At 39.7% G+C, this 25,682-nt stretch overlaps 2 protein-coding genes across 4 annotated transcripts; both read left to right on the forward strand.

Moving 5' to 3' along the window:
• The first annotated feature begins 304 nt into the window (after positions 1-304).
• On the forward strand, positions 305-5,185 carry SMIM8 (small integral membrane protein 8). 3 transcript variants are annotated; one of them, XM_054569687.1, is made up of 3 exons: positions 305-343; positions 2,391-2,548; positions 3,649-5,185. In XM_054569687.1, exons 2-3 carry the CDS (start codon positions 2,414-2,416, stop codon positions 3,805-3,807), a joined length of 294 nt encoding a protein of 97 aa, XP_054425662.1. In that variant the 5' UTR covers positions 305-343; positions 2,391-2,413; the 3' UTR covers positions 3,808-5,185. The 3 variants fall into 3 exon arrangements, with proteins under 3 accessions (XP_054425662.1, XP_054425663.1, XP_054425660.1); XM_054569688.1 differs by lacking the exon at positions 305-343 and adding an exon at positions 420-562; XM_054569685.1 differs by lacking the exon at positions 305-343 and adding an exon at positions 1,758-1,975.
• Positions 5,186-7,140: 1,955 nt separating this feature from the next.
• CUNH6orf163 (chromosome unknown C6orf163 homolog) lies at positions 7,141-24,780 on the forward strand. The gene is made up of 5 exons (XM_054568634.1): positions 7,141-7,288; positions 9,898-9,992; positions 11,385-11,492; positions 16,991-17,193; positions 24,345-24,780. The coding sequence occupies exons 1-5, from the start codon at positions 7,141-7,143 to the stop codon at positions 24,778-24,780; spliced, it is 990 nt and encodes a 329-aa protein (XP_054424609.1).
• The last annotated feature ends 902 nt before the right edge of the window (positions 24,781-25,682 follow it).

The raw sequence follows: 25,682 nt of genomic DNA on the forward strand, positions 1-25,682 counted from the left end.
TTTCCCAAATCACAATGCTTTCACCTTCCATTAATAATGTAATTCTAGATGGTGTCTTCTTTTACTTACACAAACACACACAAAATTGGAACATTATTGAACCTGGGAGGCTGGAAACTAAAGGTAAAAAATTAAGAAACCAAAAAACGGCCCTTGCAAACTCCAGTCGACCAATCCACTGAGGCCAGCACGAGGTTCCCAGAAGGTGGCCGGAGCTCCGTCCCTCCAGCCCCCGCGTCCCTGAGCCTCAGCCTCCGGGCGGTAGGGGCCGCTGTGGCGCAGAGCCCGCGGGCGCGTTAGGACCCTCTTTCCCGCAGGCGGAGAGGAGGTGACCCTTCGGCAGGTGAGTGGTGGGAGTTACGGGGTGGGGAGGTCTGGTCGGTGTGTCTACGGCGAGCTCGTTCTTGACCTTCGGGGCCTTTGCGGGCCTCACTCCAGGGCACATGTGACACGGCAGCACCCCGAATCCTCGCCACTCTGGGGGCGCCCCGAGCCAAGCCTCGGACGTCTCTGACACCCAGGGCCCATTGCCTGCCTCTCACACCAGGAGGCTGGCACTCCGGTCAGTGACCCGTCCTTGGACACCTTCGCTTTATTTAGGAATCCTCTAATTACCTGGACAGTTTCTTGGTGTCCTAGCTCACCAAACAGTTTAAGGAAAGTGATATTGTGATTGTCTTCACTTGTGATTCCTCTCTTTGTAACTTGGAAGTCCTGTGTTTCCCCTGCAAGGCAATGTCAGGATCTCAACCGAATGCAGTTTCTCCTTCTGAGGCTTGGAATGCATCTGTCTTTTGAGTCCTAGCCAGCGGCGTGTAGGTAACCACAGTATGGGAGGGGAGGCGACCCAAATAATGTGTACAGCCCGCAGATCATCCGCAGCAGCCATTGTCATAACCTCCTTACTTCAAGTACAGTAAATTCAAGAGATGGGAAGATACTTCTTACTAGTATTTTTTACATTAAAAACAATACAGAATCCATTTTTAAAGTTTAAGTGATTACAAGTTTATGTTTCTTAAATCTTGAAATAACTTGTAAATGCAGATTTAGGAGTAAGGTGGGGAGAAGTGGTGGAATAGGGTGGGCAGGAGGTTAAGAGACCAGGATTCCCTCACTCTCCCATTGCCAAAGGCACACTCTCTTTGGGTCTAGGTTTCTCTTTGTTTAAAAAAGGGGGTTGGTCCAGATGGTGAGCATAACAATAGCTACCATTTATTGAACATATTCTTTTAGAAATGTTTTCTCATTTAATCCACACAGTAATTCTGTGCAATAGATAATATTAGCCCTTTTATTAAGGTGGAAACTGAGGTCCAGAGAGCTTGTCACTTACTCAAACATACAGTTTATAAATAGCCAAGTTGGAATTTAAGGATATGCTAGATTCTGCTCAAGGTATCAAGTCCTCGGATTCTATCCCAAATTTGTTTATTCTAATTTAAATTATTTTTAAGGTTCTCTGCCCCAGGCTTCAAGTTATTTTCTTAAATAATAAGATAGTGTGGTATGTGAAACTAAAATAGCAAGCATATTTATATCTGATTAAAATATTTTGTCCATTTTATAATTCCCTACATCTTTTAAAAGAAAGACTTTGGTTATTACTAAGGTTTCTCCTCACTAACAGTCTATGATTCTGATAATTTTATTTTGATACATCTTCAACTGAGATGCTCATTTCAAAAATGAATATCTAAAGATTAAATTTTTCCCCAAAGTAACTCATATTTTGTGTCATCATCCAGTTTTCATGTACACTATAATGGAGATAGTCATGACAATTTAATGCCAGTGAATTGTTTAATGTCAGTTGTGAAATACATTCCGGATCATCCCTATAAACAAGAATTTTACTGAAGGAGAAAAAAATCATTCAGAAACAATCAGTCCTGACTGTAATGGACCGTCTTGTACAGGCTTGCAAATTGTGTGTTAATTCCAGTGCCGGCGCCGTTCTCTCTCACATTCTGAGGTATGAATGCCCCTCGTGGAGTTATGCAGAGAGGCAGGTCCTTCATCTCTGCTGCCTCCTTTTCCCATCATATATTTCCTTCACAATAGGCTGGAGAAGAGAAAAAAGTACAGAACTTTTTACCAGGGAGGGACAGATGAAGTAAAGGTAGCTTAGTTTAATTCTTTTTTTATAGACAGGTATGAAAAATCCTCTTTGTTGTGAGTACATAAAAAACAGTTTATTCTTATTAATTATTATATTGTTTTCCATACAAACAACTGTAAAGCTACTTTTGCCCCACCCTGTATAGTGTAGTAGGTGATCCCTAAATTTATAAATGTCCTAGACTGGAATTAAGAAAAAATTAGTTTTTTAAAAGAGCATTATCAAAAAAACAATCACGAAGGAAAAAAATCTCTTATTTTATTTTTAGGTAATAAATCATCATTAGTCAAGATGTCTTCAGCACCTGAGCCTCCAGCCTTTAAAAATGAACCACCCAAAGAGAAAGACTATCGAAACCCAGGGCTCAGAGGGGTCCAGACGACAACTTTATTTCGAGCTGTGAATCCAGAGCTCTTCATTAAACCTGTAAGAAATATACACAGGATAAGACTTTACGTTTAATTTAAGTAGGCTATCAGAAAGTTCTTCTTTTCCTATGACATTTAATTTTGTCATGGAAATTTTATGTTGACTATTAAGATCTCTGAATAAATGCAGGTGGAAGGAAAATCTTAAATGCTGTTTCACTAAATACACATGTAAAACAAATTATTTTAAGGGCATTTAAGCTTTAATGGAAAATGGTTGTACTTTCATGGATCAACTTCTCAAATTCCTATTTAAAATTTTTATAGTTGTATTAGTTAGAAGGAAATTTTTAATGTTTGATGAGGTATTATTATGAAACTTTTATTGCAACTCTGCACTCACACTGACCTAAGAAAGGCCCATCAGCTGAGTGTGAACACTCAAAAAGGAGGGTCTGAGTTACAGTCATAAAGATAAACACTTCTATGGAGTTGTGAACATCTTTCCTACATTTAAAAACTTTTTTTTTTTTAATTCAAAGCTAATTGCTTTGCCTTTCAAGGTCTTGGATTTTCCAGCAAGAAAACCAAGGTTATTATAACAGCATCATATCTGTTCCAGGCACTAAATTTCTTGAAGTGATAGAATAGGTTCCCAGAGAAGAGTGTATATATTGCTATTTTTGCTGTACCTTACATGTGACATAAAAGACTTTTTGCCAGTTTTTCATGAACTCAGGGGAGAAAAAGGGCGTGTATACTTTATTCCTCACTTCCTAATAAAATCAGCTAATTTAATGAAGTCAAGCAACTTCTCCACGTTACACAAATAACACTGAAAACCTGAGCACCGGACCACTTTCCACACCGCCTGTCTCCTCTGCCCCTTTGCCAGCTGTCTCCTTCCTGCAGGTGGAGTGTCCAGGCTGCAGAGAGAAGAAAGACTGGAGAGGAGATGCAAGAGTCTTCTAGAATCTCTAAATAATCAGGAGTTAATAAATAAAGAACTAGATAAATTATAGTTGAAAATATCATATGAACGCTCGTGGGGTAATCAAGAATTAGTTTGTCAAGAGGAAAATGCAACAGGTATTTCGGTCTCCTCAAATTATTAGTCTTACTTAATGAGGTTTTGTAATTTTTTTTTTCTTTTGACAGAACAAACCTGTAATGGCTTTCGGATTGATAACCCTTTCGCTATGCGTGGCTTATATTGGTTATCTACATGCAACACAGGAGAATAAAATGGAACTCTATGAAGCTATTGATAGTGAGGGACACAGCTATATGAGGAGGAAAACATCTAAATGGGATTAACAGTGCTGGTTACTATGGATTGAGCTATGTTAAGGGCTCTGGAACCATTAAATGATAGACTTTATGAATACACAGTATCATGTTTCTTGTGCAGTTGCAACCAAACCACTGTAGTAAACTTTGCATTTTCAGAGCTGCAGCCATTATCTCATTCTCTTTCCACAGAAAGTTTCTCAATGTATTTTTTTAAATTAAGGTCTCTTGTACAAGTGCCATGACAGTGAAAGTTATTTTTGTTAATTCTATGTAATAAACGTACCCAATGTTGTTAAATCGCATGGTATTTTTAATATTTTAAGGTGAATTGTGCATTTGCCATTGTTGTGAGGGTTCAGTTGTTTTGATTTGCAAAGGAGAAATATTTATTTTTTACCTGGGCATAGAACCTATATTTGTGAAGAAAAAAAAATTACTGTAAATTATTGTAAAACCTGCCGTCAATGTTAAAGACAAATAGTTTATAGAGTCACATATGGTTCATATATTTTAGTTTTCCATTTTCCATTTCAGCTATTTTTCATCCACAATTTTATTTTAATTGAAAAGATACTCACACTCATCTACTAAGACCAAGATTAAATGAGAGAATAATCCAATGTAATTGGAGTATTTCTTTAAAAAGAAAAAGTACGTTATACTGAGGTATGGTGTTTTTATTTGACTATAGCTGTTAATCTATTTTAGTTTTTGTAAATTAATGCCACAGTGATATAATAAACACAAGACCAAATGTTCTTACAGTTATTTAAAAGGTAGAACTACTCAATAGATAAGAAAGTCTCCTTACTGTCCTGGGTTTACCTTACATAATTTAAGTCTTTCTGACAAGGGTTCTGGACCTGTTTTATTTCTAGATATTTACCCCAATCTCTGAATCATTGTAATTAGGGCTCAGTAATAAATCTCATCTCTGAAATTTTGTTTCATTTATTATTACCACGTAATAATAACTGCACAGAGTTTATCATCATAATGTAAGTTTTTACTTTCTAGAACGTTATTGTAATTTTGCAAAGATACATGAAAATGCAATTATGTCTGATTTGTAAATATTAAGGAGCTTAGCTAATTGAGTTACCTATATACAAGTAAATTAAATCTTTATTACTGAGCCCTAAATATTTCTTGCTTTGTCTCTCTACATAGTACATAGTTGAAAATGCACTTGGGTGATATAAAATGTCTTTTAATTTAAAGTATTATCTTTTGGTTTTGGTTTCCCTGTGGACTTTGGTTAATGAACTTGAATTCTTTTTCAGTTTTAACATTTAGTGTCACATTGTTGTCTTTTATAATTCTTCTAGTATTCAACAAAATGAGTTGATATTTGGTGGGGGAGATATTAGGTGAACTATCAAGAGATTATCACCAAAAAAAAAAAAAAAAAGATTATCACAGCCCTGGCTGGGTGGCTCAGTTAGCCAGAGCATCATTCTGTACATCAAAAGGTTATGGGTTCGATTACCGGTCAGGGCACATACCCAAGTTGCAGGTTCAGTCCCCACTTGGAGCACATACAAGAGGCAACTGATTGACGTTTCTCCCTCACATTGATCTCTCTCTCCCTCCCCCTCAACTCCCTCCTTCTTTCCCCCCTTCTCCCTCCATATCTGCTTCCGCTCTTTCTAAGATCAGTAAACATATCCTCGGGTGAGAATTTAAAAAAAGAGAGATTATTGCAGCACAGGAGGGTAGCAGGAACTGTACAGAGTCCAGCCTTAAGCCATGTGCCGTCTATATGAATAAACCGGGATAACGGTAGATTCGTTGAGGCACATGACTATGAAAGAAAAATAGTACAGGGGAAAAATCACATTGAATTTTAGAAATAAGGACATACCTGTGATCCTTTTTACAGGGTGGTTACAAGTTATAGCACAGCCTGTGTGTAGACTGTCAAAGGCCACCTGGCTCTGTGTTGATGTTTTCATTCATTCTCTAAGGAAAAATGCCACTTTGCCAAAGTCAGCTGTGTCCAAGAAAGGGATGGTCAGGGCAAGATATTGACAGCATTTTGGAGTGTGGGTCCAAGTAGTTAAAAGAAGGTCTTTTAATGTGGGAATCTGGCAGAGGCTGGGCAAAATTCAGTAACAGGTTAGGCTTGAACCAGGTCTTGGTAAGATACCTGTTAATAAGCAGCAAATGACCTTTTTGCCCAGAGAATTAATCTCTTCTGTTAGAGGAGCAATTTCCCAAGAGGAGTACGCCGTTGACAAATGGGTTTTCAAGACTTTCCTGAAGCAAGCATTGAAATTATTTATTGGTTTATAGCCTTATCTTTTATAGGGTGACGAGTCTGTTCCACTCTATCAGGTACCAGGCGGGGTTCTCTGCAAGCAGGGCTTTCCATTGTAAACAAGGACAACAAATTATTTAACTACGTGACTTTAAAACCCAGGCTTAGTAATTTTGAGTGCTGATTTAATAAAAGTAATTTTTTTTCTTTAGAATACTCTGATATTTCCCAGTTTTACTGCGATGGCATCGAAACCACATTGATAGATAACCTTTGCTGCCCTAAAATGATTCAACTCTTAAGTAAACCATTTAAAAGGAAGTCTCGTGGGCGGAATAATGCTCCCATTTTCCTGCAGGGACTCCGCAGATAGGGTTAAGTTAAGAATTTTGAGAGGTGGAGATTATCCTTTATTATATGAGTAGGCCTGCTGTAATCACAGAGCCTCAAGTGGGAGGCAGGAAGAGGAAGAAGCAATGTCAACGTTCAAGCAGGGGGAGAAAAGGCTATAGGACGAGAGGCCTTAAGCCAAGGAATGTGGGTAATCTATAGAAGCTGGAAAAGACAAGGAAATATTCAGCCCTATAGCCCTGCTGACACCCTAATTTTAGGTCCACAAAACTTATTTTGGACTCCTGATCTCCAGAACCACAAGAGAATAAATATGTGTTGTTTTAAACCACTAAATATGTGGTAATTTGTTACAACAGCAATAAGAAACTAATACTGAAAGGCTGTACCATGCTATACTTTTGTCATTTCTAGTTGCTTTTATGAGCAAAGCTTGTCTTACCTAGCAACAGTTGCTAAGTAAGTTAACAATTTAATGTTAGTGTCTAGGAGGGAGCAACTGCTTAAATCTTCCCCCAGTGCCCATAGCTTACATGGCAGAGGCTTTCAGTAACATTCTTTAACATTAGGCACATAACCACTACCTAGTCATGGTGAATCACTTAATCCTTACCAGCCTCTAGCATTGTCCTAAAACTTTGACCTCTCTACCAGCTTTCTTAAACATCTAGCTTTTCCCAAAACTACTTTTTATGCTCCTAAGAGTATTTTAACTGTACATAGTAAAAGACGTCTTAAATTTAATTATGATCAGAAATTCAAGTTACACAAACTTCGTTTGCTGTGCTGTTTGTAATAAAGTTATTCCACCAGCCCCTTTAGGGGAAACCTTCAAACGGATCCATCAGTACAAGCCATTTAAGACACGCTTTTACACTCACAAGGATATACTGGGTAAGTGACTTTACTATTTTCCTTTGTTGTAATGTTTCATAGCATTGTATGTGTTTCTTCCTGTTATAGAGACTTCTATCAGCTTTCCTGATCAAAGCTGCTTGACTGACAGGGGTGTCTGTCGGTCATGAGAATATGGGTTGAAATCCAGCTTCTCCACTTACCCTTTGTGTACTTTGAACAGGACACTTGGCCTCTCCGTCTGTAAACCTGCATGTAAATAGGGATGTTAATAAATATTGCAGGTTTATTATGAGGCTTTAAAGAAATACTGGGTGGAGCAAAAGTAGGTTTACAGTTGTGAGTACATGAAACAGTTTATTCTTGTATTATTATGTATTAATTATTGTACAAACAACTGTAAAACCACTTTTGCCCCACTCTGAATTTGTGCCTCTTGAAAAGCCTGGCCATAATAGTAAGTAAGAGCTCTTTTTGTCCTTGGGCACCTTCCATACTCACAGGAGAGGAAATATACCCCTACGACCTTAGCAAATGGGTAAAAGAAACTATAACCTATATTAGTAGCTAGAGACATAAAAGTAGATACAGATAACATGAGAATATTTATTACATACACACCTGTAACAAGCAAATTAAATTGTAACAGGTTTCCTTTTCTTGTGCTCATTAGAATTTTCAGTCTGACGTTGAGCCTTAGTAATATTTTCCTAAGGACTCTCAAATGCTCCTCTGATCTTCTCTTCCTTTAACTTGGTAAACTAGCGGTGATTTAATTTCACTCCTGAGCTTTGCAAATAAAAAAGCTAGAGAATGGAGGGTGTTTCAAAAGAACTAAAATGAAGGGGGAGATAAAATTGGAATCATCCTCTAAAAATATCAACCACAAAACTGGTTTTAACTACAGTAAATGTCTAATATGACTTATTAACTATAATCCCTAAAATGATTTGACTTTTTACATCCAGGACAGTGGATATCCATTCTTAGATAAGCCTTTATTGATTGATTCCTTATACCTTCCAGGATATCTGAATCCAAACATTAAGTGGACAAATTAACTAGTTAGAAATTAATCTTTTATATTCAATGACCTGTATTTGTCATGGACTATTTTAAGTCAAAAGAGTCAATATTCTCTGTTCTTTATAAGTAAACTCAAAGGCATGTCACAATGTCTATATGAATGCTAATGAGTGCCGCAGAGAGCAGCAGTCCTCAAGCCTGCGGGGTAACGCAGAGCTTTTAAAAAACTTTTTTTACTGCAAATATCCAAATACAGACTCATCGGATTTCATACTAATCCAACATAGACCTGCTAAATTAGAACCTTCAGAATCAAGCCTCAGCATATGTCATTTTTATTTTTTTTAACATATTTTAATAGCTTTTTATTTGGAAATAGTTAAAGACTCAGAAGTTTTAAAAATAGAACAGAGTTCCCATGTACCCTTGTTCAGATTCTCTTATTGATATCTCACAGAACTAGACTAGTCCATTGTCAAAACAAGGAAATTGGTATTAGAAATACAATTAACTCAGGTACAGGCCTTACATTCACTCCCCATCCCCGACCTTGATATATAGTTTTATGAAATTTATCATGTAGCTGTCCTGAAGCGAGAGAGGGCAATTCTTGGGAGAAATGGGTCCTGTTATCTGAGGGAGACAGGAGATGCTGGGCAGACAAACACATGAGTTTGCAGTGTCTTATCTGTGCTTGTTGCCGAGCTAGGCATGATGAGAGAGACACTGCAGTAGTGAGGTATGCTTTGTGATTTTAGGAAGTTGATCATCAAGACCTAATCACATGAAAAGTTAGTAATTCAACAAATTTTAGATCTGAGAAATGAAGGGACTAAAGGATAAACTATAGTAGTTTGGATTGGAAAGAAAAGATCACTGTGTGATTTCAACACTCACAGGACTCATCATCCCCATACAGGTCATAGGTCACCTCTGGCAACCCAACACATTTTGATAGGAGAGGACGAAGAGACCCCTGTGCCAGCTCAGTGAGCTCGGGGCATGGCTCCAGCTCCAACCCTGTCCCTAGCTAGCTGATACGGTGTGGTCCTCTAGCCGCTCTAGGCTTTTATTTCCTTGTTTGGGTAGAGAGGGTGTTATTATGGGAATATTATTATTTGGAAATTAAATTAGGTAATTGACGGAGAAGTGTTAAACTACTTCCCCCAACTCCACAACCAAAGCAGCTAAACCCAAGAAAAACTGCACACTAAGGAAGGCATGCGCCGTAAGAAGGCATTCTGCTGCCGTTTACTGGGTGGAGGTAACACCAACACCCAGAGAGGAGCAGGGAGAGCAGAGCTGGATCATCCTGAATAGTCACTAACTATTCTACTTCAGGAGTCAAAAATGTGCTCCTTTCCACTACTGTCCTCCCCAGTCGCCCGCCGTGTGGCCAGGTGTCACATCACTGACTATCCAGGCCTAAGAGTGCTGTGCATTCCCTCTGAGTCAATTAGGAAGCAACACACTCCTTTCATCAGTACCTTTAAAGAAAAGACTAATGTCTCCTAAAGGATCTATCCATACCTTAGATGACTAATAAATACCTAGATCATAGTAAAAAGGGAAGCCAAGAAACATCTGTGGAAACTTGTCATTATTTCTCTTCAAATACACAGATATCGGGGCAGATATTTTGAATAAAGAAGAACGATTTCAAGAGGCTGTACTCAAAGAACGAATTGCAAAAGCAGAGGCTAATGTGTGGGCTCAGGTAAAAAGTTGCAAATCAACCTAAATGTACCCTTACAGTCTTTGCACTTTTTTTGGATTTGTGTGAAACAATATAGTCAGGCAGAACTGACGCTGAATCCTGGCTACCTTTAGGACCTTGGGCAAGCTCTTCAGCTCTGTAGTCTTGGCTTCTTCAAAAGTAAAAGAAGTGCAATAATGCCCACTCTACAAGGTGGTAGAGAGAGTTAAATAAAACAATGTGCCTGCACATGGTACGTGCTTAGTAAGAAACAGGCATCATCAGGAGCTTCATTCCTTCTAATTGCCCCTATGTGTGGATGACTTGCTCCCTTTATTCTCATTGGATTAAAACTTTAAATAAAGGCATCCTTGTTGATAATTGTGTATTGTTCCTTAATATCTAATTTGTAGACCATCCACCTGCGCAGTGTGTAACATGTACCTGTTTTTTCCAAATGCTTTATTACAGTTACCCTCCTTTTTACCTTCCTCCTCGTTCCCCTTCCTCTAAAGTCCTTGATACCTTGTCCGTGTTACTTCTGAGGGCTGCGGGGGCCATTTGAGTGTGTGGGGCTCACAGTCAGTTCCCAGATCCTTAACTGAAGCAAAATCTCAATCATCTAGCCCCTACTTCTTCCAGTCATAGATAAAATAATATAGATGACTACCTAAAGAGAACCAATGCTCTTTGAGAGCAGGACAAGCTACAGTGCCTAGAGTGTTATTTCTTGTTTTCTTAATAAAATAGTCATCGTAGTAGAGAGTGTTGGAAGTGTCCAGCATTAGTGCCAGCAAAAGCTTGGTATCAAACTGTGAAAGTCCAAAATACTCCTGTACAACGGGTAATATATATAAAAACCTTAGCAGTCATCTATCTTTATTGACAATAAAATTTACATCGATCGTGAATCATTAATTATATACCCTAATACAAGAGAATGCTGTTGTGAGTGATCTACAGTTTGAATATAGGTAATATAGTGTTCTGGGTAGTCTCTCCAAAAAAATCATGAACTCTTTCTGAAGACCTGATACAGGATCTGGGGTGGTAGTACTCAGCCTCCCTTCTCAGTAATTTCTAGCTTTGTGTATCTTTTTACTTCTCTGTATTTTTCAGATTTTCTGTAATGAGCACACATTGCTTTGATAGCCAAATTAAGCAAGAAATACATGGACAAATTAAAAAGGAATCCCTGCTGTCTCCAGTACAGGTCTCTCTAACAACTGCTGAAACAGCGGTGTTGGCCAGGGGTGGGGACGTGATAGGGCGCCTGGCCGAGGCAGCCAGTTTGCTAGGGGAAGTTTGAGATGAGAACAGAGCAAGGAATCAGAGGCCCTGTGGTGGTTTCTAATTTTCAGTAAACATCAAAACCTGATATAGTACTAAATAAATGGATTCTTTCTCTCAAAGGCTGATGAACGTCAAAAACAAGCAGTGGAGAAAGCACTTGAAGAAGCAAATGAATTATATAAATTTAAAATTCAGATTCTGGAAGAGGAACATCAAAAACATTTACAGGTTTTTATAGTGGCTTGTTTGCTGTCTTTTCAAAAGTACCTAAGTTAGTGAAAAGCTCTGCTAAGGGAATAAGTGCAAATCATGTGTAAGATCGAGATGGGCATTTCTGGAGGCTGGTTCAGAGGCCCAAGGCTGTCACAGAAGAGATGCTGGACCCTCAGTGGGCCCGGGAGAATCCCACGGCCTCGGACAAAATGAGCTCAAACCTGGACCAGTTTCCAGGCCCAAAGGAGCCACCCTGTGTCTTTGCCAGTATGTTCTTCCTGCCCTCCATCAGATTTAGCTCGAACATCACTATTCACAGGGGGCCGAACCTGCCCAGCTCTGCACCGCCACCCATCCCCTGCCACTGTCTGGCACCCCGTCCACTTGTCCACTTTCACAGCAGCCACCGCCCATCCCTGTTACCACAAATGACTGTGTGGTCATTTGTCAGGTGTCTCATTCCCACGTGACTGTAGCCTCCAGAAGGACGTGTCTATCTTGTTGCCATCTGGTCCCAGTGTCCAGGACGGTAACTTGACTTAGTGCTGAGACAGGGGTTAAACGAAGGAAGGGGGCTGTTCCTGTTCTTCTCCTGGGCGCTCCGATTGCATCCTTCGACCTATGTTTGCATTTACTGCAGTGCCAAGAGGGTGCTCTGAGCTGTTATCTTGAGTATTTCCTTCAAGACCAGAGGTCATATAAGGAGGGGGTGCTCTTTCTACGGGTTTAAGCATAGGACTGCACAGGTAATGAGCGAATGTTCCAGGCAGAGGCCCAGGGACTCATGATTTAGTCCAGTGCCTCAGCTTTGAAATTTGCTCAAAGGAAAAGGATACAGAACTCTTTTCACATTTTGGCCACAGGAGGGACATGACAGGACACAGTGCAGATGCGTTGATTCATGGGCAGAGGCTGGAGGGAAAGTGGCAGAGGTCTGGTTCCAGGTTCGGCCTAATTTAATAAGAACATAAGTAATAAGCAGTTTGGGACACTGGGCCCATTTGTTCCTTGTTCCAGCAGTGAGCATCTACCCTATGTGAGGTCTGTACTAGGTGAGATAAATGGACTCTCTTGGCTGGGAGGAGAGGGAGCTCTCACCATGGTTCCTGGAGGGTCCTGAGACCCTCCCTGCTCAGTTCCAGTGACGGGGATCCCTGAGGAGTTGGCTGCGATGGTCTACTGCCCCTCCCCTATTTTAGTTCAAAATATGAAGACGTTTATAGTGTGTCTAGGAAGGACTTCTGTTTAGTTGGCATGTGCTAGTGTGGCCATACTGGGTCTTAAAGTACTGAAATACTTTTCTATCAGTTGGTAACCACCCCTCAAGCCCCTTAATACCTTGGGCACCCTGGCAGTTTCTCACTAGGCCCCTGGACCTCCCCCAATCCAGCAATTTAAAGGAAAAACACTTTAAATTGGTAGGGGGCTCAAGGACGCTGCCCCAATGCTGCAGCGAGGGAACACCCATCACGAGTATCACTCCTGGCATTAGGTTGTGAAGATACAAAGATAACTGAAATGCGATGCCTGTTTGAAAGAGCGCATCTTCTAGTCTTTTTTGAAGTAATTTGATTGTACCCCATATAGCCTGTTGGTAGGGTTGATGCACTTAATATTGAAGTAGAAGTCCTAAGAAAATTTAAATGGGAAAGGTTAGAGAGAGGTTTACCTTTCCAAAATATCGGTCTAAGATTTGGGAATTTACATCTGTACTGCTGTCTCAGGGACATTTTTTATATAATGAATGAGTGATTTGTCTGGAGGGATGTGTGGGGTTATTTGAACTGTCATAGACATCAGTACTGCTTCTCAGGGGGCTCCATGAACCCCCTACCTTAGATTCTACTCATCTGGGAGCTTAACATGCAGATCCCTAGGCCCCACCTGACCTACAAAGTCACCAGCAGTGTTTGGAACCAGCAGCCCATGTGATTCTCACATATTAAATTTTGACATTACCAATAAATAGAGCAGAAAACCAAGTTCTTTAGAACGAAATAGCATTAAATACTTACCTGTAGAGACCACCAGGTACTGCTCTAATATTATGTAGGTGATTTGGGATAGGTCTCAAATGTTTGATGTTAAATAAAATCCATTTTATTTCATATTAAATTATTTCATATTCCACATTAAATTATTTCATATTCCATATTAAAATCCATATGATTTCAAGATCATATCCAATGGAGATAGTATTTTCAAAAAGTATATTCTCTTATTCAAATACAGTAATATTAAAAAGTAAATGAGAAAATAAGGGCTAAGAGAAAATAAGAAAAGGAAAACTAGCCCTGGCTGGTGTGGCTCAGTGGATTAACCATCAGCCTGTGAACCGAAAGGTCGAGATTCGATTCCCAGTCCGTGCACAGGCCTGGGTTGCAGGCCAGGTCGCCAGTGTGAGAGGCAATGCAAGAGGCAACCAATCGATGATTCGCTCACATATTGATGTTTCTCTCCCTCTCTTTCTCTTTCCATTCCTCTCTGTCTCTAAAAATAAATAAACATTTAAAAAATTTTTTTAAAGAGAAAAGTTAGTGTAGGAATTACAATGAAATCAGGGGTGAATTTAAAACTTAAAAATGCATGTATGCCATGAGGTCCTGTGCAATTACAACTACCTGGGCCTTGAGCTTTCTGCCATTCAGTGCAAGGGCGAAAATGCCATGAATCACTGCATCCACCAGATAAGAAGAATCAGGTATTCAGACAGGCTCAGAGTCCTACATGTGATACCTAAAAGGAACTTCCCCTCAGGAAGATGCTGTGTTATAAGTGTCTGTCAAACATCTGTACAGTGAATATGATGGGTTTTGTGAGGCCATTTCTTATAATATCTCAAAATTATAATCTCACTGTTAAATGCACTCAAAATGCATTTCAGTACAAGCCATTTTTTTTTAAGATTTTATTTATTTACTTTTAGAGAGAGGGGAAGGGAGGGAGAAAGAGAGGGAGAGAAACATCAATGTATGAGAGATAACATCGATCAGTAGCTCCTTACATGTCCCCAACTGGGGACCCAGCCCACAACCCAGGCATGCGCACTGACTGAGAATTGAACTAGCGACTCTTTGGTTGGCCGGCTGGTGCTCAGTCCACCAAGCCACACCAGCCAGGGCTCTGTAGAAGCAGTTGAATCAGAGGACTTTCCATTGAATAAGAACACTGCCAAACAGTAGGTCATTGAATTATTTTTGTAACTTTAAATATGTATTCCACATGCTATGTGAGGCAGTAAAATGATTTTGGTTTTATTAAATGATTACATAAAAGAGGGACTAGGTTTAAAACTCCAAATCCTAATTCAGAACCCAGCCAAAACAAAGGGCTGGGATGTCATTTTTATTTTTAGTTTTTAAAAAGATTTTACTTATTTATTTTTAAAAAGGGGAAGGGAAGGAGTAAGAGAGGGAGAGAAATAGCAGTGTGAGAGAGAAACATCAATTGTTTGCCTCTCGCACATCCCTAACTGGGGACCTGACCAGCATCCCAGGCATGTGCCCTGACCAGGAATCAAACTGGCAACCTTTTGGTTTGCAAGAGAATGCCCAACCCACTGAGCCACACTAGTCAGGGCTGGGTTGACATTTTTAAATTCTATGATTCCAATAAAAATATAGCATGATAATACCTCATGTATCTAAGGTTCAACCATTCCACAATGTTAATTACTGAAAATATTTCTGGGAAACCCAGGAATAATTTAAAATATCCCCTAAGAATTTAAACAAAGACCTCTGACTACAAGATAGACATTCATGCTTATTACTCATAGCAGAACCTCTCCATTTCCCAATCAAATGGTATTTGTACTTACTTGACAACATGAACTCAACAGGCATGGTTTATTTGCTTTTACAAATCCAAAATAGATTAAATGCTGGAAACTAGAAGTAACAAAAAAGAGCTCACTGAAAAGAGTTAGAACAGGGAGTACTTAGCCCAATGGCATGTAAACGATGAGAAAAATTACAAAAATCAGATATCAAATGTAAAATAGCAAAGCAGTCTGGGGTCATTTATAGCAAAGACAAATAGCCCAATGAACCTGAACAATTGTAAAATTGCAGTATAGAGTATTTAGCCGAGTGCAATCATTCATCATTACCTACTAGCCCTGGACATCAAGAAATGTTAAAGTGTGCTCACTATATCCTTTTAATGAAGTATAACTGTTGAAGACATTTAGCTATATTTTTCTTCAAAATATTTTATTATCAAAAAGTTCTTTAAGAGACAAATCATTTCTAAATAGCCAATGTTTAAAAAAAAAAGATTTTCTAAGTACATGAACTGAGGCTGCTCTGGATAGATTGATTCTTAAAGTTGATTTCTGTTGTCTTTTTCTTTTTTCTTTTTAATTAATTAATTTATTTATTAATTAATTAATTTATTTATTTTGCCATTGGAGTAGCTAAAGTGAGAAGATGAAAATTTTCTTTCTCTTGAAAAAGTTGAAGTCTAACAAATATTTAATTGTTTGGAACATTTTTTTTTTTCCTAAAAAGCTAAAGTGACTTCAGTTTTACTTGAAACTTAATGAGATAGAGAGAGCTCACTGTACTATCTCATAAGACTACAGGATTTCCGGAATGAAAATAATTTGATGAATCTTGTGAAAAACACTAGCAACACAGCCAACAATGAAATGAGAGGCTGGTGTCGAGAGTCCTGGTTTCTCTTCCTAGTTCTTCCACTGACTCACTATATGAAATAATTTAATTTCTTTATGTTCTCTCATTATACCTACAACAAAGATTAAAATTTACCTTTAAATGAAAGATTTGAAACCCCTAGACAGGATTCATTGCTCCTTCTTTTTTGTATGTATTTCTACTAAACCACTCCTTGCACAGCCTGCAGCAGCTGGGCCCAGCAGAGTGCCTGCCGCCCCCAAGAGTGAGCAGTGTTCCCTGCACAGTGGCAGGGGTTTTTGTGAGGGTCTGGTCTCCGGGAGTCCTGTTTGACTTGTGCCTTCTCTCTCTATTTGGCCAATGGCATCCACAGGTTCTTCTATCCCAGAGCAGTGAAAACTTTTTCCTGTTCCTTCAGCGAATGAGAAACCCCTCAACACTAATGACAGTGGGGACAGGCAGGCAGGTTCCTGTGGCCGCAGAAATGTTCAACTGTTGACTGCATGAGACATTCAGGAGACATAGTTATTATTGCTGCCATTTCCCATGGCTTACTTCCTGAAGTAGAATCATAGTATGTATTTCTAATTATGTATAAAGATAAAACAACCCTATAGAATATTTGCACAATCAAGGAAAAGATTACTGTAGTTCAACTATTTTCCCTTTCTGCATATTCCCTTTCAAAATTGTTCATATAAGCACTTATGCTATATAGTTTGCATGTTTCTGGTTTTACCTAGCATCATACAAATGAAAGTTTTCCATATTAGGCCTGCTGTTTTTTTAAACTATCTGTGTTTGCAGGTGCACATTTCATCAGGTTGTTAAACATCAAAGCTGTAACATCTAAACCTAGTTTTACTGTTGCTTAAGGAAATGACAGCTAAATCCAAGACAGAGATGCAGCAAAACATAGAAGAAGAACTAAAGAGAGAAAACTTGGCTGCAGAACAACGTATGGTCCATAGAATCCAAAGAATCATGATGGAGTGCCACAAGGAGAAAATCCAGGCTGTGGAAAAAGCCAGGGCCGAAGAGAGACGTAAGGCCCAGGAAGCAATCGAGGCCCAGAGAAGGTATTCCAGAGAGCACATTTGCAAATTAGTATCTCACTCTGTCAAAATTAACTTGGAGAAATGGATAAGACTGAGTCAATACATGGTTGGATATTTCCCAGTTTTTGTGTTTTTACATTATGGAATATATCAGACACAGAGAACAATGCACAATGTGTTATAGAGTGTGTGCACGTATGTGTGTGGTTTAAAAAATAGCAACATGCATACTCAAGGACCTACCGCCCATCTAAAGGGGTTGAAAACTGGTGACACTTCTGAAGCTCTATGTGTGCTTCCTCAGTCACATTTTCTTCCTCTCCTGCCTCTCTACTACTGTTTTAAATATTTTCATTCTGTATCTCTAGTTTTAAGAGGCAGAAGAGAGGAATTAAGAAATATTATTTTTTCCACAAACACATAAAAGTCAAACTTCATATTTTTTAGCCTATAACATACACTATTGTGGGTGTGTTACTTTTTGGTCTTTTTTTTTTTTTAATTGCACAAGTAATGCATGCTGTAAATGAAATCGACATTATGAAAATACAGAGAGCAAAAGTTGCTGAGTCCCGATGCACTGCTTCCCTGCCCCTCCCTGTTTCTCAGAGACAATCATTGTAAATAATGGGGTCTGTATCTTTCCATGCCCTTTTGATGTATTTGCAACCTTGTATATGTGTACAATCACAAATCATTTTTACACAAATCAGATCATATACAATATGTAAAAAAGTTAAGAATACCAAAGTAGCCCTGGCTGGTGTGGCTCTGTTAGTTGGAGTATTGTCCTGTGCACCAGAAGGTCACAGGTTCAATTCCCAGTCAGGGTACATGCCTAAGTTGTGGGTTCGGTTCCTGGTCCAGGCATGTACTGGAGGCAACCAATGTTTCTCTTTCTTTCTCCCTTCCTCTCTCTCCAAAATCAATAAATGTATCTTTGGGCAAGGATTTTTTAGAAAGTAACCATTTTTATGTAGTAATGAACATTTGATGGAATTAGCTAATTTTAACAACACATTAGTAAGGAGCCATATTGATTATCAGGGCCAAGAGAGAATGACTGTCCACATGTTAAATGACGTGCCTAAGATCCTTTAATTATAGCAGCAGAATAAGAGTGAAACCTCTGTATCTGTCCTCCTGGTCTAGGACTTACCTCTTTTGCTTTATTCCTTGAGTTAACAAATCTGCTTGTATATAATTAACAGGTAAAATCTTCCTTGTTAGGTTTGTTTAGAACAGGGCCAAAAGTAAAATCCTGTAGGATTCTTATTTTGCAGGTAAATAAGAACGAGGGCTGCAGCTGTGGCTGTTTCAGTGGGTACCTCCCTTCTAGCACAGGAGATAAATCCTTGTGGAGGTAGAAGAGGACGGTGAAGAGAGCTTTCCGGGAGCAAGTTAGAGCAGGTGGCACCTACCAGATGAGTGTGGCCTGCTGCAGTGCTAAGTGGTATCCTCCTCTGCCAGCTCCTCCCACCCTCCGTGCGTGGGAGCTGGTCCGACCTGCAGGAACCTCTGGGCCCGCTCTTCACACACCTGCTCCTTCTGCTCCTTCCCTCACTCCATGGCCTCCACCCTTCCCCCTCCATTTTCTTTGTAAGGTTTGAATGAAAGATATTCAATGGCCCCCTTTTATTGAGTTAGTTGACTAAGATTAGGGAACTTCCATGCCTGTTGTTTAAGTGTATCCGACTAGAATGTCAGTTTTGTTCATTGATGTGTTCCAATTGCCTGGAAGAGAGCCCGGCACCATGGTAGCCATTCTTTAAATATTTATTAAACAAATGTTCACATGTGTTCAGTCAGCTGAACCCCCTCTGCAGCACACCAGATCTTATTTCTAGACATTGCTAGATTCCAGTGTTCTTTAGAGCATTTGTAGACACTAATATATACAGAAGGACCACTGTTTAGAATTCTGCCTATAGACCATTTATTTGGCTGTCTACTTAAGGCTTAAGGACTCAGAACGTTTACATATTATGACACATTTGTTAAATGCACAGAAAACTTTTTTGTGGATTGAGGTGATTAGATTCTAAACAAATTATCTAGGAGATAGTGTACTATTTCAGAAGTTAAAAAAAAAAAAAAAGACAGTAACATCTTTGCTTGGAAAAGTTCTAAGTGTTTCCTAGCCCAAGGCAAAGGCATAAATGAAGCGACTGCTCAGAGATTTTTGTGGCGGTGGCTATAATTCCAGTGATAGCTACCTATTCAATTTCCGGCACATGCAAGGCCCTTTGTATGCCTCTTGTTGAACCCTCATATCCCTTCCTGGGGGATTCTATCATCCCTCACATCCTAGGTGAAGATGCTGAGTCTTAGAGAGAGACTGAGTAACCTGCCAAGGGTCATGTGGAGAGGAGGTGGCAGGGCCCAGTGTGAACCCTGGTCTGCATGATGCCAATGACCTTCCATTACACTACCTGGCTCACTTCACCATGGAAGTGCCTTCTGTGGATGAGGGCCTGAGCTCTGGCACAAAGAAAGAAGGGTGTTTTCTCAGTATTATGTGAAGTAACTTAAGCATGGCTGCCCCATATGAGCAGGGCTAGATGGACTGGTACAAAGAACACGTAGGTGCTAGAAGAGCTCGAAGTCCTGGAAACATCAAGCTAATAGAGAGTGAGGGCTGTGTGCTGAGGTAGGTAGGTTACTTGGGGGAAGTCAGTCTTGGGTTGGGCCTTAGAGAGAAGGGAGGAGGCCCCAATTTGTAAAAGACTGAAAAGAGTGAGAACAGCATGAACAAACATGGAGGCAGAAGGTGGGTGTATAATGAGGCGGAGCCAAGGGAAGGCCGAGAATACTTACACCCCTGAGGTAGGAGTGCGCTGCTGGAGGTTGGCCTCTGTAGATGCCCGCCCCCCACCTGCTTTAACCTGTATAATGCCTGCAGCCCCTGCTCGGGGGTATCACTGATCCTCCTGCCAGACCGGGGCACTCGGTTCCCAGGTTGTCAGGCAGAAAATCAGAATGTATTCTCCTTATAAACACAATGGTTATAACTGATTAAATGAGTGCAAACAGTCCTGTAGTTCAGGTGAAAATAGATTAATAGCTTATTGCGGGCTCCTCAGGCAAACGATCTGCTATGTTCACCATTGCTCTAAACACTTAATGTACAAATGAATTTTGGATACAAATCCCTTCATAATTTAAGAATAGTCTGTGGGGAAATGAAGTGTTAGTTCTTACTGTTTTTGGCTCCAAGATTTTAATGGAGGGACACAGAAAGGAGGTTGAAAAGTACACCGTTAGCAACATACATGGGGAAAATGAAGAGTTCACTTATGAGGTAGAAGGGGACGAATGGCCATTAATAGTTTTCTTTAAACCCATGAGCGATGTATCTTGCACCATGTCAAAAGCCTTCCAAAAAGAGTGAGAAAGAGCTAAGAGAGGCCCTAAGGGAGCAAAGGACAAATCAATGGCCAAAGGTGAATGGCCCATGCTTTATATTTTCCCCCCAAGAGCATAGCAAGGTTGGATTATTATATATTAGATTATATTTTTGTTTAATAATGTATTTTTATTCTGAGACCCCATCTTATAAAATGTCAGACTGAATTCTATAGATATATATGTACAGACTATAGTTATTTTGAAAATAGTTCAGTTTACATTCAGCACTACTCTTAGATATTGTGTGTATTTCAAAATTCCTAGGCTATAGCCTCATAAAGTGAGAGATGGCAGGTGGACCTCACCACTTACACAAAGAAGCGTAGACATTCACCTCACTTTGGAAGGGGCATTGCAAGTTGAACCTGCCATCCCTTCTGCTGGATGCCTGCAAAGGGTTGGTGAGCCTTCTAAGTATTTCCATGACAGGAATTTTATGACTGGTTGAGGTGGTTGGTTCAAAAGCTGAATGCCTCTACCTGTCATGTACTTCGTAAAGTGGATCCAAAATGTGAGAATCTCTCCTCTATGCACAGTGATCCTCCAGACATTTGAGGAGATATTGTCCCAAGTTTTTGTATGAAGAAGAAAAAAACAAAAAGTACTAATAAACTACTTGCTTCAGTCTTTCCTCATATATGATTTCTAGGACCACGTTTGGGGAAAAAATGTGGAATTAGTAGAAATCAAAGAATATTTTAGATATACTACAAGAATTGAGTATTTTCTTACGGTGAGTATTTTGTTAATGCGGAGAATCCTTTTAAGCATAAATTCTTTTGGGCTTGTGTAATGCTGTTTTAAAACTTGGTGTTATTTAGCACCAAAAAAAGCATTGGGGGGGAACTACATCTATATTACCCATTTATTCATTCATACATCTATTGGTTGCCTGTTTAATACACACGGGCACCGTGCCAGGCAAGGGAGATACAAAGACCCGTGGGCACTCCCGCCGTCTGCTCCCACGCTCCCCACGCCCTCCACCCCTGCACCACCTCTCAGCTGGCTTCAATTCCACAACTTCAAAGAAATCATCAGAATAAAGGTCAAAGACTTCCAGATGTTAAACTGAAAGGAGTGAATCGCAAAAGATCAAAAATTCAGGCTCTTAAGCAGGCTGGAAAAAGTTTTAAAGGGCATTCCAAAACAAAACAAAACAAAACAAAAACAGATTCTCTCAGCCAGAACAGATTTTGATAGTAAGGAGTTTAAAGGGGGCTACATCATGGAGGGTAGGAATTGGAGTCATCTAAAATGTACTTTATTTGAGCAGTTTTACGTGGGTCATCTCTGGTGGAGCCTTCTCGTCAGCCCCGTAGATGACCACCTGCTCGGTATGAACCAGGAGAAAGCCGGGCCAACCTGGCACGAAGTCCGGCCTGCTCATCCCAGAGCTGTGGTTCTGGAGAACAGTAGCTAGGCCTGTCTTGGGGATTTAGGGCTGGCTCAGGGAAGCTTCCTTCCAGTTCCTTATGTCTGAGCCCCAGAGGCCCTGGTTATCACCTTCACAGCCCCACCCCATACTGAAGATTTCATAAAACATCAGACTAAATCCGGAGGATGTATGTAGATGACACTTCCAACTCTATTCGTGCTATCACTTATTCTTTTTTTTTATTTTTTACTACATACTATGCTTTTATTAATCATTTAATCAATTCAATATCTTCCAATGAATGGCCTGATCCCTCTTGCAGATAAGAAACTTGTCTGTCAAAACACTGTATTAAATACACCAAATTCTTATACATGACCTCTTAATACATAGCAGCAGATTTTCTAAGATATCCAAGTTAGAAATCTGAGCAGATAAATTATTAACTGCAAGAAAACTTTCCAAAGGATTTTCATGACCTTTTATAGCTTGCTTACAATGAAATTCACTTTTGTCCTGGAAGCACGTCCTAGCTCTTTTGTGTTAACTACGTCTCCCAACACCCTGGGGCGAGGACCGCACTTACTCAATAAACGCCACATGTGACAAGTGATGGAGGGACTGCTAGTTTTTCAATGGCATCACTTTTCTTAATGGCACGTCCATTCTCCTGTGACCCAGGCTGAGAATCGGGAAGTAGGTTTGGATTCCTCTTCTTTCTGCCTCCACGGTCTCCTGGCAGTCATAAATTCTGGCACTTGGGACTTTGTAATATTTCTTGGATTTATCCCTTTCTCTCTTCCTATTTCTTTCTCTTTCATGATGAGTTCAGACCCTAATCTTTGCACACCCAGAATATTACAAAAAGTCCCTCTATTTTACCCTACTAAGATTGAATTTACCCAACATTGCCAGAGTAACAATTCTAAAACAGCATTTTTACTGTATTACCCCCGATAAAAAATTTATAGTGACCTCGGACAAGATTGAAGCAGGTAATGGTGAAGGGCAGGAACTGTCCCACTCTCTCAACTGTGTGACATTGAACAATAATTAGATCTCTCTAAGCCTTAATTTCCTTGCCTGTTTTTACATGGGAATAATAAGAGGTAATAAATAAAAATCATGCCAGCTTCAGTGGGTTAGCGTTAAAATTGAACGAGATGTAATGCATGTAGAATGCCTAGCATAGTCCCTGGGACACAGTAAATACTCAATAAATGCTAACCTTTGTTATTAATAGTGGATATAGCCTAGTTGGTGGGAAAAGGAGAGAAATAATATAGCAGCTAGAGAGGCTAAGAACAAATTATGTGTATTTCAAGACTGGGGAAATCTGTCAGGTTTGAAAGTCAAGTTGAAAGGATCAGTGACAATGAGAGAATTGCATCTTGGAGGGTAGAATTTAGAAGAAAAACAAGGTGGTAAGTCTTGAAAAGACTGTATTAGACAAGGAGGCAGAGGGGGAGGATTTTTCTTAACAATCCTAAATGTTTGAATCCAACATTTGTAGGTCTTTTTGAAGTTCTCAAATCCTTAGAGTTTCTACTGAACTAAGTTAACCAGAGACATCCATCAGAAGAGCATCACAGTGGCTAAGAGCTGCTGTACTCAGACCGCCTGCATTTCGGTACTTATTTTGCCATTTTCACTAATTAAGCGATATTGGGCGAGTTACTTGCTCTCTGTGAGTGTGTTACCTGATCAGTAAAGTAGGCATAATAGTGGGCCCACCTATGGAGTTGTTTTAAGGAATCATTGAGTTAATCTATGCTTGGAATGCTCATTCACCTGCCTGGCACATGGCAATGCAGTTGGTTGCTATAAATGATACATAATTACATATGTTTAACCACAGGTCTGTGAACTCATTCAGCAGTGATTCTCAAAGTGTCCCTGAGACCCCTTTGCGGGGCTCCATTTTCATAAAAGTCATGTTAAAATGGAATGGATTTATTGGTAGCTTATGTCAGCCTGTGAGTTTTTCCCCTCTGGCTAAAGGTAAGTAGCTGGAATGATATACAGAAACACTCTCTCGAGGGGTTTGGAACTCCGACCCTGTTTCTTCATTTTTAAGCACACTGTGTTCATATTTTTCTGGCCACGGGTGGAGTCAGGTTCCTAAAGTTACTGTCAGACACTAGACAGGTGGCCTCTCCTTAGCCCACAGCAGGGAAGTTGATGGGCAACCTCCGTGCTCTGAAAAATGTTTTTTGATTGTTAACAGCTGTTGCAATACAAAAGCTCATCTCTACCAGCCTGCCTCAGCCTGGTGTCTCACCTAAACAATGCAATAAATTCTCATCTATCCATGGTGAAAGACAAAAATCTCTTTGTTTTTAGTGGCTAATCCATCTAACTTATAAACCTCTATTGTCTCTTGCAGCAAGGCCGTGGAAGAACTTTTGAATAGTGGTGTGACAGTTATTAAGGATCAGAAGAAGAGTGTGAGCCGGTTGGTAAAGGAAAAAGAACGTGAAATGAACATCTACTACTGCATGGCTCAGAGGCAGAAGCAAGAAGAAGTCCAAGAAGTGCTTCAAGAAGCAGAGAAAACACATCAGGTCACACTTGGAAATGTGGTGGATAAACTGGTTAACACTCAGGCGGAGCTGCTGTCGGTAGCAGAACAACTGGGAATTATGACAAATTGGAAAGATTTCCTGGAGGAAGAATTACAAGAAACGAGAGAGGCATTTCAAAAATACATCAATTATACATTTCCTAACCTTTCACCAGGACATGCAGATTTTATTCTGCCAGAAAGAAAGAAAACACCTTCTAATTTTATTATTCAGGAGAATGAAACAACTCTTAAGTAGAGGTTTTCAACGGAAATTTCGCTACAAAAGACATTGTTCCAAAGACTAAATAAATTCACTCAGAAAACATTTTTTGATCCTTAGTTATGTGCAGGGTACTCTTGGGCGGTGAGCATTTTGATGGAAAACGAAAATATTCAAAAGCACATTCCAGGCTGCAGAGAGTTTCAAGTTTCACTGAGGGGAGATACAAGTGAGAGGGATTAAAACTGATTAGAAAGGAAAAAGCTTTCTTGGAATAAATCTAAACAAACTTCTGTATCTGGCTTAACTCATGTTTTTGTCAGACATATAACTATGTTAGTGTTTGTTGCAGCTGAAAACAAGTAAAGGGGCATGTTTTTTAGGCAGTTGTCATTGTGAAGAGGTATACTAACTGCCAGTACAGATATCATCTGGTGAACTGCAGTAGCACTGGAGGGGGGAAAAAGCAGTCTCCCTCAAATTCAATAGGATAAATTTTAAATTTTGGGAACCCTGTATAACGTAATTCAGAAAGAACTCACTTTCTGAAAGAAAACTCTCTTTAGAGGACAGACTCCCCGTCTCAGCGATGGGGAGTCCTCTTGTGTTCATACCCAAGCCCTTGAGTTCTTTAAACTAATCTCCTTAGGGTCAGAATGCAGAAAACCTTTAAGAACCCAATGCTCAGGACCAATATGTGTCCACATCCATTAAGTTAAAATGGAAGAAACCCCAAGCCATAAAGACTTCTCCCAAAGTCTACCCACTCTAATGTAACATCCTTAAATTATTCATCGCCAACTTATATTGGTGGCTTTAAAATTAGTAACTTGGAAAGCAGTTTCCAGTAAATTAAGAAGTACTACTATTGAGTAAGGCTTAGGTGGATTTATTTCCATTGACCAGCCTGGGACTTTTTAGATGGAAAAAGCAGCAAT

This window comes from Pteronotus mesoamericanus, unplaced genomic scaffold (assembly GCF_021234165.1).
Source record: "Pteronotus mesoamericanus isolate MK-2021 breed Mesoamerican mustached bat unplaced genomic scaffold, CSHL_Meso_final contig_20, whole genome shotgun sequence".
Lineage (NCBI taxonomy): Eukaryota > Metazoa > Chordata > Mammalia > Chiroptera > Mormoopidae > Pteronotus > Pteronotus mesoamericanus.

Bases quoted from the DNA above. Each gene is read 5' to 3' on its own strand.
- SMIM8 (XM_054569687.1), top strand. From the start codon at position 2,414: ATGTCTTCAGCACCTGAGCCTCCAGCCTTTAAAAATGAACCACCCAAA. The intron at 2,549-3,648 runs GTAAGAAATATA...TTCTTTTGACAG, and splicing joins CAGAGCTCTTCATTAAACCT to AACAAACCTGTAATGGCTTT.
- CUNH6orf163 (XM_054568634.1), top strand. From the start codon at position 7,141: ATGATCAGAAATTCAAGTTACACAAACTTCGTTTGCTGTGCTGTTTGT. The intron at 9,993-11,384 runs GTAAAAAGTTGC...TTTCTCTCAAAG, and splicing joins AGGCTAATGTGTGGGCTCAG to GCTGATGAACGTCAAAAACA. The intron at 17,194-24,344 runs GTATTCCAGAGA...TGTCTCTTGCAG, and splicing joins GCAATCGAGGCCCAGAGAAG to CAAGGCCGTGGAAGAACTTT.